Source organism: Gadus morhua, chromosome 18, assembly GCF_902167405.1.
Source record: "Gadus morhua chromosome 18, gadMor3.0, whole genome shotgun sequence".
Classification (NCBI taxonomy): domain Eukaryota; kingdom Metazoa; phylum Chordata; class Actinopteri; order Gadiformes; family Gadidae; genus Gadus; species Gadus morhua.
Window position 1 is genome coordinate 15,064,437 of NC_044065.1, and position 17,018 is coordinate 15,081,454.

Here is a 17,018-nt window from a genome sequence, read left to right on the forward strand (position 1 = left end):
TGACCTGACAGGCGGACAGATGATGGCCGCCGACGTTAAGGGAAGGGAAGAAGAGAGGAAGCCAGGTAGTTGCTATCTGAATGGGCGGGTGGGGGTTTAAATAGGCCGTGGGTGGGAGGTGGGCGTGTACCTTTCTCCAGCTCCACGGGGAACAGGTCCAGCCGCTCCACTCTCTTCTCCAGCTCGTACTCCGCCGAGGCCGCCATGGGGTCCACGTCCTCGTTCCGCCGGTCATAGTCCTCGTTGGGATAGGTGGCGAACACCTGGGGGAGACAAACAGGGCTGGTTGGAAAACTCATCGCTGTGGAAACCCCAACGCGTCACAGAGACTACAATGTTTTGATCAAAACGCCTGGAGGGGACAAGCAGGCAGGCAGGTAGGAAACAGACCATTGTGGAAACCTAGGCTGTTTCCCAATGTCAAGGAAGCATGCTCAACGGCCGCCCTTTTAAGGACGCTACGTCATAGAACGCCGACAAGCACTGTTCCAATGTTGAGGACACTCGAAAGCCGCGCCATTTTTGCGTCCTTTGTTTTTGAGAATTCCGAGATTTTTCAAGGATGCATCGCTGCATCCTAGACGAGCCAAAACTACCCACAATCCTCTGCGTTCACTGGGCGGGTTCTTGAAAATGGCATAGCAGTACACGTTCAAACGAAGTGAAGTTATATTAGTTTTCAGAAATATTTTGTGCCGTATTGCTTTTATAGATTCATCATGTTGATGCAAATAATCAAGCCTAAAGACCTGTGCCACTTTTCAAACGTTTTTGCAACTTAATGATACGTTGCTATATTTTGCATGGACGTAGCTGGTGTTAAACACCACTGTCACCAATGTCAATTTACTCGCTCACAAGATTACATTATTTATGTATACCTATTTATGTTTGTGTTGAATCGTTTTTTTTAGGGTCAGCCCAGCAAACGGAGGCTTTTGTGCGCCTTAGGGTGGCGCACAAACATTTGTTTACCGGTGTAAGGGATAGTGCCACTATCCAATGTTGTAAAATTAATGCACAACCGATAATTTGCAATGTTTGTAATTTTTAATGAACGTATATAATTGTATTTTATATGATATACTTATGTGTTCAAAGCACTGGTAGATTGTAGGCATATATGAATGAATGAATCAGATCAGTTAAATAATATATCCAAATAAATACACGTTTATCATCTCTTTTGTCTTTTTCCCCCTGCATATTAGTAATCAACCGTACTGTAAATGTGATGCATGAATTAAGTTCTCAGACAATTTCACTTAGTTTTATAAAAAGCACTCTAGTCTCATCTCCATAGGACGCGACTAGCAAGGACGCGTCCTAGCAAGGCTGCAGCCTTCACTTTGGGAAACTGCCCTAGCCTAGACTACGATGTGTTCCGAAATATATTTCGTTCATGTTTCATGTTTGTCTTTCCACTACAGGCTTGTTCATATTTCTACCCGATGATCGCTGTCTGCTTTGGACTCTCTACCCGAGTCCAAAGCAGACAGCGATTGTCTGCGCTGCAAACAGCTGCTGGCTACATCAGGGTTGTTTTGCTCTGTGATGCTAGCTGTTTTGGTCAAAGATGGATCAGAGCCATGAGAGTCTACAGTAGTCTGCCGGCTGGGGTGTAATAGTAGCGTAATAGAGTCACACCACAAGTGTGTGTAATAGAGGCACACCACAAACTCAAGTCGAGATTAACCAAGCCAGCCCGATGAGGAAAATCAGCTAAGGTAAGCCACGAGAAGCTAGACCAAGCAGAGGCCAAGTTTCAGGACATTTTCCCATCGCACATCCACTCTTGTGGGCCTGGTTTACGTAAGCGCACCCAGCATGCTAATGGAACTCTTCTGCAGCTGCTACTTAGGAGGCCACACACACACACTCAAATGGATTCTCTTAAACACACACACACACACACACACACACACACACACAGGCTGAATGTTAAAAGCATCACCCTTGGTCTTTGGAAAGTGATTATGCATGCAACACCTCATGCCCCATCGGCCCGGCAACCAAGCCATCGCTGGACCTTCTTGTGTACATTCCCTTTGATTTCGTTCACATCCTTCCCCCACTCTACATAATGATTAGCTTCTTCGTATACAGCTCCAAACCTCGTACTCAATTTGATGAGATGTTTTCACTTTTTTACACAAATGTTGTCTCGCTCTCTTTCATCTGTCATTCTCTCTCTCCTTTACTCACTCTCAATGTCCCTACCTCCTTCCCTCCTTCCCTCTCTTTCCTTCCTTCCCTCTCCCTCCCTCTCTCTCTCCCTCTTACTCTCTTCCCCTTTCTCCCATAGCTTAGTTTCAGTCTTATTTGTGCCATCTTGTTGCTGCAGTGCTGGCTGCCATTCAGTCACATCCCCCCCCCCCCCCCCCCCGCCCCCAAATCTCCCTGGTTACCCCAATCCGTCACCGTGGTTACCCCCACACTAAATGGCCGGTGAGTTTTGACAGATCCCGTAACATTCCAGCCCCCCCCCACACACCTCCTCTAACACATACGGCCTCCTCGTATCTCCAGCTCACCCATGATCAAACATCGCATGTACACGGATACACTTCACTGCACTGCGGATTCTCGCCTGGAATTCTGAATGTAATGACCACTTTTAAGTGCACTTTGAGTCTCATATTACCCTATAAGAATTTCATACATTTTGACGTGGAAGAATAAACCTGAAGTTTCAACAAGAGTTATTTTTGAAGAAGCATAAATTAATGCATATGGATATATACATTCATTATTTGCAGGAATAAAAAAATGGCAGTTAAATGTTGAATTTTGCATTAAGTCCTTCCAGTGAACCGGCTGACCTAATGCCGTGGACTGCCAGCATGGGATAGAAGAGAGACTGGAAAGAGGCTTCCGATTTAGGTTACCTTTGTATTTAGACGGATTAACAGAATGTGGATTACAGACAGCCACACACGCATACACACACCCACGGAAAAACACTGTGTGGCCTACTGCCTCCAATGGCTTCCAAAGTGGGATGGATAAATAAACAACAGAGCAACTCATCGCAAGCTAGCTTCTCTGCGATATTTAAGTTCTCAACAGGCAACTTCTCTTGGCCTTAAAGATGGAGGCTACAGCTGTTGGCTCTTGGATATCATTGCCTTTAAAAGAATGCTTTCACTACTCCAGAAGATGCACAAAAAACAATCAATAGCAAAACAAGGTCCTTGTGTGGCTTTTGGATATTGAAAGCATTTTATTTCGAGACCACCCTCACTAAAGTTCACACATACATAAGCCATGGGGAAGCAGAACCAGCCCAGAGTGCATTAAAGAAGGCTGCAGTCACACTGTCTTTGACATGGCATCGACTTGTATTTCTTCATCGGATGATCGCACACAAGACAACGACAACACGCATTAGGATTCCCTCAGGGCCCTGGCAGCTCGCACCCTCCCCAGCAACCCCACTCTCACCCCCACCGACACCTTGTCGGCCCTAGCCAAGAAGAACCAGAGCGCACTGAGCATGCTCAGAACAAGGTGGGGGGACCCTCACTGTTGAGGGGAAACACCCACACGCGTAGGTGACAGGGAGTGACAGAGTGTGCGGGTTGAGCGCCTTGAGGAGACAAACATGGGGATTAAAAGCAGGGGTGGGGCACATGGGTGGGTGGGACTGGGCAGGGTGCAGGGCTCTAGGAGGGATGGCTGCTCCAGTTGTGGCCGATAGTAGGTCACAGTGGATAACAGATGGCCAGGAAACTCCCAGCCCGCCCTCCCTCCCTGGGGTGTCCTACAAAAGGGCTCTGTGGGCACCCGGCTACCATAACCGACCCATCCCACCAGGTTGTTTTGTTTGCGTGCTCGCGTGCATTGCAGCGAGCCTCGTGTTGACAACCACCATTTTGTTTCGTGACTTGTTGGATCACGCTAAATGAGAAGGCTTCTGCCTCTCTGCGGGCCTGGGTTCTATTACCGTCTGCTTCCAGCGTGGTGGGGTTGTCTAGCTACCGTGTGGTTACGCTAACGCCAGGGGAGCACCGTTTGTTTTTTTGTAGCTTGTTGCAACGACACTCACATCTCTGGGCGGACTCCAGATGCTGCCCCTCACATGCACGGTTCCTTTGGAGCCTGACTAGGGCTAAAACAGAAAATCAAGAATCGTCTAATTTTGGATTGGGCCAAAGGATGTGTGGAGTAGGAAGCGGTTGCATTCTCTTACACCACACAGTATTTCCTGCAGAGCACCCTACAACGCAGTATGGTCGTCGTTATCATCATCATCATCTTCATCTTCATAGTGCTCGTCACAGTGGCCTGGTTTTTCATGTCAGGTTTTTTTTCAGGTTAAGTGGCTTGTGTTGCCAGTGAGTTTCTTATCTCACAGTCGTTTCTCATTCTCCTTGATAAGGTCTGGAGTTGGATTTAGGTCACTTCCCCTTCCTGTGTCACCAAACTCGATTCCAGCTAAGAGTCAAGTTTTTGTGATTTATCGCTGGCGTGTAAAACTGGCAGGATGTTGAGGTGAGATAGAGCTTCTGTCTAGTCGAGGGAGAGCTGCGATTTGACGCCTGATAACTGGCACGCCAAACGGTTCGGTAGAACACATGCGGAACCAAAGCTCCAGCCCAGAAGGAATTAAATGGAAAACGAGGCAACTAAACAATTTCCCATGGCCGTACCAATTCAAAAGAAAAAAAAAAGAAACTTTCCTTCAGCAACCCTCGCACTCGGGCTAAACCAATCAGCGTAAGCGAACGATTTTGAGGCTGCGGTTGTCATAATTGGTTCCAAATGGTGCTAACCCTGGTAATGAATGCTCTTGACCCCAGATGTGCCACGAAATCGACCTGGACCCCGTCGCCATGCGACTCTCTACTGGCCGTTACGGATGTGTTTCGCCATGGTTACGGTTGCATAGCACCAGAACGTTTTTCTATTTGGCAGGCTGGCATGATTGGTCAGGAGCGAATTTAGGCTTAAGTGCTGACCCCGGGGCCGGCCACAGCAGCGCATGTTTAAAGAGGGGGCTGGGGGAGCTTTAAAACATGTTTGTCCCTGTGCTACAGTGCTCCGTCGGGCCAGACGAGACAAGGAAACCGACCCTGGCCCGAAGGAGGACGCCAAGACCTATCAGCAGCCGCCGACTGACAATCCTCGACGGAACACCCAGAGGAGTGTTGTCTTCAATTCAGCGCTCTGAGTTGATGGTGACAGACAGATGTTATAATCGCACTGTTGCATGCAGGACGTTACGTAACATGGTTTTGTCGCAGTAACCTGAACGCATAGGCTGACGGGGGGCTAGGGGGGGGGGACATCACATGTACGGCTCTGCTGCTGGAGGGGCGGGGTAGGTGGGGGTGGGTTGGAAGGAGAAGCGGGACAGTGTGACCTTGCTCGATAATCTGTCTGGTATCCCGCCATATCTCACTGGATAATGAAATACAGGACGCCGGACACATGGGGGGCTGGTCGGGACTGCTGACACGCTGACTTGCGATATTGTTGAGTGTGTAAGGAAGGAGTGTCTCTCCTGTTTGCTGAGGTGTGGGCAACCTCTAGCCACAGTCCACTGGACGAGCTGCCCTGTGCTTTTTCCCCCAGATGTTGCCTAAAAGACACGCGTTTCTGCACGAGGTGTTGACTCCGTCCAATAGACTGTACATTATGACACCGGTGTGGTTGGTAAGGGAATAAACATCATAGGCTTTCTGAGGTCGCCGTTTGCGTGTGTGTATGTGTGAGACAGAGCTGTGTGGAGGCAGGAGAATACAGACAGACGTGGGAGGCGATTGAAGAGTAGCCTGCCCCATGCTTCAACCATGATTTTATCCAGCCGTGATCAGGCGACGCATGTTATGCAGGAGCAGGGAGCTGGTTTGACTGCTTGCTCGAGGATACCTACTACTGGTCTCCTGGCAGTGAGGGGATTCCAAGCCGGTACCACTCATCTGCTTGCTCAACACCCAAGCCACTACACTTTCTTTGTTATATCTCTTATCCACCAAAGATATACATCAAATACTTAAATAATGGAAAGCAGTATACTGAAAAAATACCATTTACATTCTGCACAAGCAAATAAGATATGATGTGTGACATGACTGCTGTCTTCCATCCGCTCAGCCGTGGAAATGCATGGGAAGGGGGCTGTCTGAAACAACCATACTGCCAGACTATTTTTACTAACAGTAGGAGAATGGTAGCAAACAAGAGGAGGGTGAGAGAGGACACACAGGAGAACGAGAGGGACAGAATGAGCGAACGAGGGTGTTGAACAAAGCGGCTAGTGTGAATTCTGTCTCAGCCTTGGGTTGCACTGGCTGTTTTCAGTCAGTCAGTTAAGAGTGTGTGTGTGTGTGTGTGTGTGTGTGTGTGTGTGTGTGTGTGTGTGTGTGTGTGTGTGTGTGTCAACATCAAACTACAGATTGATGTCCTCCTGAGACCATAACACAAGTAAAGAAATGCACTAAATATGGCATTTCCTGTTAGTGTGGGTGGAGAAAGTCGGCTTCAGCTTGACGCAAGAGCTTTGAGCATTACTATTTTTTTGGTTTTACAGTGGCCTGACATTTAACCTCAATGACGACGGGTCAGCTCTGGTTGACATCACGCCCCCCGCCTTGCATGATCACATCATCCCCCCCGAACAAAAGACTCCCTGATGTGCCGCTGCAAAGCACTGCGTGCGATGACATTCTCTGATTTTTAATAACCAAAACAACACCAACTCCATTCACACACAGCCTACGCGGTTTGTGTTTGTACTACCCAAACATGGCTGCTCTTCAGGCGCCTTGATGAGGGGGCCACCACCACTTCCTCGCGATCCACCTGACAGCCACAAGCACTGCAGACTGATACATAAAGCATTCAGTAGGGGGTCACTGTCACATATTGTCCAACGACACACAAGCTTCAACTTTACATTCAACAGGGGTGCTGTACAGTGACGCGGCATTACGGCTCCTCAGCCGGCGTCTCTGTAGCGGGTTGAGACCCTCCTCTGACCCTGCCCTTCAGCAACTTGCAACAGCAAGGAGGCAGCTTGAGCCCCCACCACTGATGCGAGCCATGGAGCCTCCGTCTGGGCTTTGAGCGCGAGGAAGGGGAAGGGTGCGAGCACGTGTGATGCAGAGAGCCGGGGCACCACTGGAGAGAGTCCCCGTCGGTCTCTGTGGACCGGAGCCCGAGGCACCGTCGGATTAACACAAGGCCGAGCCTTGGGAGTCTGACGCTCGTCCCTGGATCATTACCGCCGGGCCCCGGCTCGGAGAAGAGGCTTCCTGCATCCGCTCTAACCATTACCGTCTCTTTCGTTTCAGTCCATAAAGGCATAACAACACATGGGTCCCCCCTGGGCATAGCTTGACCTTTTGGCTTTCTCACACTGTGTGTCTGTGTCTGTGTGTGCTACTAAAAAAATAAAGCATTCTCACTTCTCTATCACTCATGTGTCTCTTTCTCCCAGTAGCCGTCTAAATGTTATCCAAAGCTATGCATTGATTGGCTGACTGCAGGCCGGTTGCATTTCTCACAAAACGGAATGAACGCCTTTTCTTGTTTCTCTCTTCGCAATTATCTACGGACAGAGCAGCTCCCACTGCATTTTTGGATAAGTATCGGAGGAGACACAGAAACGTTTTCAGGGCCCCAGTGATAGGCACGGGGGGAATGCAGGCTGTTAGCAGCTAGCTAGCTAGGATCACACCGACTGTGGATGGGGGAGCCTGCGCCATTATGATGTAGTGTAGACACTCTCATCAACAACTGTGACGGCGTCAGAGTGCAGCCGTGGAAAGAAGCGTGGAGGGTGCTAATTAATGAACAAAAGTGTGTTAAAATAGCCTATAGCGCACACCTCCATCTGTCTCCAGCTCTTATGGTTGCTCGTATGAGAAGAGTCAACACTGCATACAAATGATGTGTGACACATTATATACAATACAAAGAACACAAGAGGCCTTTCTCTGCAAGAGGAATAAAGTGGGCTATATCCAACTTCTGGTGGCCCTGTGGAAGTATGTCTGCACATTGAGAATAAATTAAAACAACTGTTTCGTAACATTGCTATAATTCCTCTGTGGGTTTTAATTTTCATGAACCACAGGGAATCCCCAAGTCCAACTTTAGATGGACATGGAATTAGCATTCAGAGTGAGTGAGTGAGTGAGTGAGTGAGTGATCACCTTAATCGGGTCGACACTGAAGCGGATCTTCCGAGAGGCCGGCGGGTCCTCCTCCTCAGGCAGCCCAGTGACCTCCACGCAGCTGGACTCGGGTTCGTAGCTGTCATCCTCCTCTTCTTCCTCCTCTTCTTCCTCCTCGTCTTCCTCCTCGTCCCTCTCCCCTTCCTCCTCGTCCACCTGGCTATCGTACTCCTCCCCCACAGAGCTGTAGGTGCCGACGTCCCCCGACCGGCGGCCCGACTGCGGCTCCTCATCCCCGGTTCTCCCTTCACCCACTGCCCCCTCGCCGTCCACCTGTGGCCCCCCATCCTGGCCCGTGCCCCCCTTCGGAGAGCTTTGACGCGGCTGCCGGCCGGTGGCGTCCCCGTTCCCCACTGAGGCGTGGGTGTCCCCGCTGGAGAGGGTGCTGCCGGGGTCCTGACCCTGGTTAAACTTGCTGGGCTTCACGTCCCCACTCTTTGCCTCGACCCCCGCATCCGAGACCGACTTTTGGTTCTTCTGGTCGTTTGGTTCCGCTGCATTGTGGTGCTGATGGTGGCGGCCGGAGGAGAGTTCAGCACCGTTTTGACCCCCGTTGAGGCTGTCAGATGTGGGGGGCGACCGTGTGCTGGTGGTGGTCCTTCCCCTGGGGCTCCTGGGAGGGCCCCCTTCCTGGTCCTTCGGACCGCGGCCCCCCTCATCCTCGTGGTTGCTGACCGGCAGCGCCCTTGCCCTCTTGGGGATGAGTTTTGAGTGTAGCACACCCACTTTGGTGCACACCCCGCGGGAGGGTAGGGGCGGCGTGGAGGACAGGCGATGCAGGTTGCTCCGGAGCTCGGCGGCGCGCTCGAACACCGCGCTCAGCTGGCTGACCGTGGGGGACACGGCCTCGCTGGTGTCTAGGCTGTCCAGGGACTCTGTGCTGCCGTTGAAGCGGCCGACGTCTAGCCGGCCATCCTGGAAGCTCGAGGCCTTGTCTGTCTTCAGCAACACCCGCGTGGTCGCCAGCTTCTCCTGCTGCCGCTCCTGCTGCTGCTCAAATATCCGCCGCGTCTCCTGCAGCTTGGAGTAGCTGGGCGACGACGCTCTCTGCGGCTGCTGCTGCTGCCCGTTCTCCGCCTTGGGGTCTAGTTTACCAACGCGGTCGGAGACCGTAGATCCCAGTTTCAAAAGCGCACTATGGTCCACGTTCTCGTTCAAGCTCCCGGCTCGGGGTAGGGACAGACGGACCGATGTGTCGGCGTTGTCTGTGTCCTCCATCTCGCCGCCCTCGCCATCGCCCTCTTCGGCGCCGTCGGCGCAGGGCGATGTGGTGGTCATCTGCTGGAACATGTTCTTAATACGGTGGACGTTGGAGCCGTACCTGCGTCCCCGCGGGCCTTCCTGCAGGTCTCCGTTCGCGGCATTGTTCTCCTTCACGGGCTTGAGGGCCTGCATCCCGGCTTCGTACGCGTTACGGTGCGGGGATGGGCTCCTCAGCGAGGATCCAGAGCCAGTGCTCTTGGATGTGGGCTCCGTCTTCATCATGGTCGGTCAGGCGTCGCAACGGATGCTCGCCAGCAGCATGTCTCTCCCTTCTCCTCCCCACCAGGGCAAACACAAATTTTGCTGATCTCGAAATCCGCTGATCAATCCTGGAGAGGTTGGTTAGCGGCAGATGGGGGAGAGAGAGAAATACAAAACAAGAGATGGTTTAAAGGCCAAGCTAGCATCCAACGCGACTGTATTTCAGTGTAATTGAGAATGGGAGCACGATGCATCTGTCATTAGCCCCGCTTGCAATTATAATGCAAAAAATCCCTATCCCTTTAAACAAAGCTTGACATATCAGCACCACGCATAAACACACTGCTGCAGAAAACTAGAACAGTAAGTCATAAGCTTCGGACTTAACACTGACGACAGATTGCTTACGTTTAATCCCTTTTTAAAGGAAGCATCATTTTGATCTCTTCATTCTGTGAACTGCAGATTTCTGGTCCTCGTAGAGACAGAGAGACTGCTGCATGGACCAGGATCCCACTGGGTCCTAAAGCCAGTCTTGTTACCTGGTATTTCCCATCTGGAGGCACATTTTATATATTTCCCTTTACTTATATAAACACATTGGACATTACAATTTACTGCACTGAGATAAAAAACGTAATAACCTAACCATTAACTAAATAGGTTGGCAATATGTTTGCTTCATCATAGACACATATAAACGGTGTCAGTAACCGAGGTAGTATTCCTAAATAATTTAGTTGGACAGTAGCCTGCTTGAGCATACGTGTTTTACCAAAGTTTAAATATGTTTAACTACTGCGTCGTAATAATGAAATATAAATGAATAAAGTGTAAAGAAACCGGTTCACTAACAGCGTTAGGACCCAGAGGATAAAAGCGAGGACACGTCAAATCTCTCTGTCACATCCGCTATTGTGTGTCCGTGGTTTCCGGCAGGCTCTGGTTGCCGTTTGGCAGTCAATAATATTTCCCAATTCAATCACAATTCTTGATATTTGGCCCCGTTTGTTCTATGCTTAATTTACCTCTGTTTACCCACATAATATTTATATTTTATTTGCTCTAATTGTGTCGGTGCATAAAGACACACGCATCGACCATATATCCTATGTATCATCAATTTAACAATTTCTTTCCCTATGGGAATATTATTTACGTCCTGCAATATAAAATAGGCTAAAGAGTAAGTGATACAATTGGAAATAATGCAGAAGTTTCTAAATAGTGATATTATAACAAATCAACAAAAAAAACATGTATTATTCAACCCAATCAGTCAATGTCTCAATCACACCACAAAGCATCCCACAATATAGCCATCGTTGAATGAATAGAGAGGCCTAATTAGCATGATGGTAATGACAATTGAAAAGCTTACCCTCCAATTTAATGGGGAACATAATCACACACACACACACACACACACACACACACACACACACACACACACACACACACACACACACACACACACACACACACACACACACACACACACACACACAACTCGTTGTTTGGCAACTGTAGGGATAAAGATAGCCCTGGACTGTCTGGGGTTGTGGGTCTGGGTCTGTCCACTTGCTGCTGTCAATCAGAGGTGAAAACAAAATGGCAATGAAGCGGAGCTGGGTCTTCTTCCTAGCAGGCAAGTGAATATGCTCTTTATGTATATTTTTTGTTGATTGACTGTAGCCACGGCTCCATTTGAAGTTTACACTTGGCATAGTAGGCCTTGCTCTGAAGTTGAATTGTTGGTTTCATAGAAATATTGACTCATACCTTTGACTCACCTCAAGTCCTCAAGCTATTGTGTGTGGGTGAGAGATTACTATTACTGACTTATTATTATTACTAACTATTCATATTTTTACTATATCTTTTGTATCTACAGTATGTGCCATCTGTTCTTTGGGGGCCGATGCGGATATCAAATTCAACATTCCTGTGGGGAAGTTATTCACATTCGAGCTGATGAGGGAAACGTTCCAAAATGACTTTCAGCCCTTGTCAGTCCTCAGTAAGAACCTCCCTTCTACATTCCTCCCATGACTGTCCATTATGAGACAATTACACACCGTTATGCTCCCACATAACATGATACCTGAACCGTGAGTTCCCCCTCTTTGGTCTCTTCCTGAACCCCACTCAGCTGGCATCCTGTATAATGACCCCATGGTGTTCAAGTGCAACCTGCAGTACTCCCCCGACCTGCCTGAATGGCTGCGCCTCACCCAGAGACACCCCTACGACAACGGCTTCCTCTACGGGACCCCCACGTCTGCGGGGAAGAGCATCATCGAGGTATCCATGCACAGCTTCGTCTGTCAGCTGATTAAAAACATGTCAGAGGCGTGTGTTGTGTTTTATGTACATTCATTTTTCTCAGTGACATCATTTGTTGTTATGGCTGTCTGTGAATCTGTAAATCATTAAAAAAAATAATGCAAACATGTTTATTATACTGTGAAAAGAAATACCATTCATTTAGTCGCATGAGTGATGATATTTGTATAGGCTTACTAAACTGTATTTCACGTTGCTTACAAATGATATTTTTTGTAATTGTTTTACAGATTTATGCCATTAATAAACGGACTTATGAAACAACCAAGGAGAAACTCATCATACAAGCCTTTGCGGGTAGGCCTAGATGCATTCATCAATTATCTCCATGGTACAGTGCTTGTTTTTAATTGGAGAGATGGCTTATGTGAAAAGGGACAAAGAGGTAGGCTGCTAGACATCCTCCTCATGCCAAAACCGACACGAGATGTTTATTTTGGTCCTCGTTTTTCCACGGTGTATTGTCCCTAGAAAACATGCTGCCCTACCAAGCAGAATTCTTCCTCAAGCTGAGAGAGATAGAGAAGGTGCTGCCCTCTAGCGTTCAGAATGAGATAAAGCAAGACTTGCAGAAGCTTTGGAAGACAACGGAGTTGCAGATAGTCAACATCACCAACGCACTCGACCGTGGAGGCAGAGTCCCCCTTCCGCTGGCAGGCCACTACGAGGGGTAGGTCGTGATGGCATAGCAATTATTTAGGGTATTCCCTTTTTTTTTCATATGGTACAATTGTTCAAGTGTTGAATTTTTTATATGTATTTTTTTTATATATATATATTATATATATATATATATATATATATATATATATATACACACTCAAGTCGATTGTAAAATCCTACCCATCCATGTGTGTATCATCTGGGGTGCTGTCTCAGGGTGTATGTTAAGGTGGGCTCAGAGCAGTACTTCTCAGCGTGTCTGCTGAAGGTGCTGACCCCTGACCAGCAGAGGCAGTGCCAGGCGGGGGCCAGGGTGAAGATCCCCGGGGGGTGCAACTACTGCAACATCCCCGGCAACTGCATCACCTGGTGCAAGACCCAGCTGGTGAGAGCTCACCACTTTATTAACCCAGTCACTTTATTAGCATTAACATAGTTATACTGCATCACCTGGTGCAAGACCCAGCTGGTGAGAGCTCACCACTTTATTAACCCACTCACCTTATTATCATTAAAGGTGACATATTATACCACCAGATGTTTGTGTGATTAGCCGTTAGGAAAATCTGCCTCTTCTGACATCACAAGTGGGCGTGTCAACCTAGATGTGTGCTGGATAGATCAGTCTACCAGCCTACCCACTGGACTAAAGTAAACGTTGCTCATCTATCCATCATACTTTTAGTTTGACACGCCCACTTGTGATGTCAGAAGAGGCAGATTTTCCAAACGGCTTGTAACGGCTAATCACACTCACACCTGGTGGTATAATATGTCAACTTTAACACAGTGTAACTCAGTGTTCACCGCGTTAACCCATTCACTTTATAAGCATTAACACAGTGTAACTGCATCACCTGGTGCAAGACCAAGCTGCTGAGAGCCCACCATGTGAACCACGTCACTCTATTGGCATTAACACAGTGTTTTGGCCTGATCCCATTTTTACATTTGAAATTATTTTGCAGGCCTTCCGTCTAACTGCGTCGACACAAATAATTGTAACCTCCTCATCATACACAAAGTTAAATGTGAATGAGTCAAAACATCATTGTTGGTTTAGATTTCATAGCCATTTCTCAGTTGATACAGCCAACATGGCTGTAAACTCATTGATATTATTGATGCAATGATAACGTTTTAAAGAAATGTTCCTGGTCTGATTGTATAAGTAGAAGCGCTGTGCTTTGAAGGACCCTATTGCCAAACTAAACCCTTCCCTTCTATCACTATTCAACCTTGATCTTCTCTTCTTCTTCTTTGTACTTTGAAGACTATATTTTGAAACTTGACATTACTTTTACTTTTCAACATAAAGCTCCCCACATCCTTTGTTCCGCAACCTCACCATGAACTCATCTTCAGTTCCTGTTTCTCTCTTTTTTTCACACCTTAGTTTGACTTCTCGAGTCCGGAGCCCAGCGCCCCTCCCCCCACCATGGGCCCCGGAGTCCTGGAGGACGGGGGGGTGTTCGACCCCCCCGAGGCCCCCCCCAGCCGGGACTTCCTCCCGGACTACCTGGTGACGGTGATCGTGCCCCTGGTGCTGGGCCTCATCCTGCTGGCGCTGCTGGCCTACGTCATGTGCTGCCGGCGGGAGGGAGTGTACGTATTTAGAGTCCTTGGCTTTAACTTTCTCATTTGAACCAATTTGTCGTCGAAATGGACGATACATTTTTGTGTGTGTGTGCGTGTGTCACACTACACTTGTAAACAATGTGTGATATTTTGTGTTTGAATGGTATTCCCCCCCCCCATCATGGTGAAAGCCAGTCTGTAGTTTAGTCGATGTTTCCACTTCTTCACTCATTAAAGGGTGTAATTAAAGGGGCCCTATATCACCAAGGGTGATCTATCCATCAAACATCTGGGTGAACATCCCCACGTGTGACTTCACTGAAGGATAGATGTAGGCTCAGCATTGCTTATCATCATCCCTCCTGGTGCTAAATTAGGGACCCTTTATTAGAGACATGGACGACATACTTTAGTTAGAAAGACGCTACACTGGAAAGAGTTGTTGGGGATGTCTGTTTTTGTGGTTCGGGGGCGTTTGTTTTTGTGATTAGGGCGTGTTTGTTCCTGTTATTCGGGGGCGTTTGTTTTTGTGATCGGCCGGCGGTTTGTTATTGTGGTTGGCGGGGGTGTATGTTTTGGTTTGTTTGAATATTTAGAATTTTCTCATGATGTATTACTTTTCTTTCAGAAGCTTAGCTTATGTGTTTGTTCTTCAAATGCTAATATGTTATTATTTTCTCACAGGGAGAAGAGGAACATAAAGACTTCAGAGTAAGTCCGTCATCCCGTTTGGATTTGAATTGTTCACCTTTCTTCATCCCCATAGATAACATTTTAGTACCTCCCACAAACCCACTTTTCCATGTGCATCAATAACGTCTCTACTCTCCTAAGGGCGCAGTGAGCGATGTCTTTTTTTTGGGTAACTTCCTGTCAGTTTTGCAGTTGGTCTTACGTGACTCCTGTCTGTTTCCTGGCAGCAGTCTCTTCTTTCTTTTCTTTAGCCGTTCCTCGCTTGGCGTGTGAGGTTGTGTAATCCGTTCCCCAGGGGGCGCAGGAATCAGTAGCTTGGCCCGTATCCTCCATTGTCAGTCAACACTGAAAGACTGCAGCCTACCAATGGTCGAGCAGAGAGGAACACCACTTTGCTGATTTCTGTCTCCTGATTGGATAGAATGGGAACAGGATAGTAGAAAATGCGATGGGACTGGGAGCCACGCCGACCAAACACTATCAATGGTGGCTGTCAGAACAAAGAGTGATTACAACTTTTAACAAATACATATCGCAGACATACATATTGGCAGATTTCTCTCTCCTGATTGAATACAGTGGGAACAGGATACTCAAAATATACTAAAAACTCTTTACTAAAATAAAGAGGCGGGAATGGGAGCCACACAGACAAAACACTGTCAGTGATGGCTGTCGGAAACAAAGAGCGATTTAACAATTATTATAACTAATTAGTTTAACGTCTATGCATTTCCATAATAAGCCAACAGCCACCAACATAGTCCTCTATAAAGCCTCACCCCGTCTCCACCAGCACCATAGTCCTCTATAAAGCCTCACCTCGTCTCCACCACTACCATAGTCCTCTATAAAGCCTCCCTCTGTCGCCCTCTGCAGGATCCAGATGTATCACCACCACACCATCCACGGGAACAGGGACGAGCTGAGGAGCATGGCGGAGGGCCGCCGCGTGGCTCCCCTCTCCACCCTGCCCATGTTTAACTTCCGCACCGGGGAGAGGTTTGCCCCCCTGCAGTCAGACAGCCCCAGCATCCCCCTCATCATGGCCCAACAGTAAGGCGCGTGTAATGACAGTATCTGGGTTTGATCCCCGATGTCAGAATGCATCTGTATCCGAGTTCACTGTAGGTTGCCTTGGGTTGGCTCAATGACTATACACATGTTGTTGACTTGACTTGCACTCTGATTAAATTGATAATACTGGAGCTTACTCATTTGTTCGAAAAGGCTCGGGTGTCCATTCCGATTGACTGCACAGTGCACACCTGACTGCATGAGATTTTAGATCTGACCAATCAGGGGGTACTTTCTCAGATTGGTTCAGGGAATCCATTTAGCCTGTCAATCACATTTTCGGGTTTGCGGCTTTTTACAAATCTCGCTCTTCATTATATTTTTCTTGTTCACAGTGAACCCTCCGTTGACTCGATGCCAAGGTAAAGCCCACCTGGTCTACCTTCGATGTTGGAGAGGATCATGCATGACAAACGTATGTTTATTTGTTTTTAAAATGGGGGCTGGCGAATTCCCCCCCCCTATGTATGCAGGAAATCACACGCTGAATGTTTACTTTTGTTTTTCGTGCTTCAAAAATATTAGTTATACATTATATCCACTGAAAATATGACGTAATAAATTGTCTTTCACGGTTTTATTATTAACATGTATTTACTTAGCCATGACAGTAGAGGGCGATGTTGGATAGTGTTATTTGTAACGTTTCTGAAAAAATAAAGAAATAAAGAAACAAAGCTATGCTTCCAATACATATCAGTCTTGGTTGTGTGTCAATACACTTCTACACAGTATAGTTTATCTAGCCTAATTTTGTAATTAGTTCTAACAAGTCTAATCTAAGAAGACACATACTATAATGGATCTATATTTAACAATTAATCTCAATCTATTCATTCCAGTTTAAAACTGCAAACCAAAGGTTAAAACGTTTCTACTGTAGGATTGTAGTCATGCCACTTCTTAGAAAAGGCACTAAAATCGACCACAAGGTCCAGCTGCTGCTTCTATGGGGAGAATGGAACATGAATCAACTCGCAGCAGACTGCAGTCTCAGCATCTACTCTCACTCCA

General features: G+C 47.7%; 2 protein-coding genes across 3 annotated transcripts in view; one reads left to right on the forward strand and one right to left on the reverse strand.

Moving 5' to 3' along the window:
• LOC115531703 (neurabin-2) overlaps nucleotides 1–10,180 on the reverse strand; it is a 21,947-nt gene extending 11,767 nt beyond the window's left edge. For both annotated transcript variants that reach the window (XM_030341104.1, XM_030341103.1), the window contains exons 1-3: nucleotides 10,056–10,180; nucleotides 8,163–9,775; nucleotides 131–263 (exon numbers count right to left, since the gene is read on the reverse strand). In XM_030341104.1, the coding sequence (XP_030196964.1) occupies nucleotides 131–263; nucleotides 8,163–9,668 (1,639 nt within the window). In that variant the 5' untranslated portion in view covers nucleotides 9,669–9,775; nucleotides 10,056–10,180. The remainder of the gene's footprint in view (nucleotides 1–130; nucleotides 264–8,162; nucleotides 9,776–10,055) is intronic.
• Nucleotides 10,181–11,190: 1,010 nt separating this feature from the next.
• Nucleotides 11,191–16,698, forward strand: sgca (sarcoglycan, alpha). Its single transcript, XM_030341105.1, has 10 exons — nucleotides 11,191–11,295; nucleotides 11,542–11,667; nucleotides 11,800–11,951; nucleotides 12,224–12,290; nucleotides 12,465–12,663; nucleotides 12,873–13,041; nucleotides 14,053–14,261; nucleotides 14,919–14,945; nucleotides 15,807–15,983; nucleotides 16,340–16,698. The coding sequence occupies exons 1-10, from the start codon at nucleotides 11,259–11,261 to the stop codon at nucleotides 16,368–16,370; spliced, it is 1,194 nt and encodes a 397-aa protein (XP_030196965.1). The 5' UTR covers nucleotides 11,191–11,258; the 3' UTR covers nucleotides 16,371–16,698.
• Nucleotides 16,699–17,018: the final 320 nt, after the last annotated feature.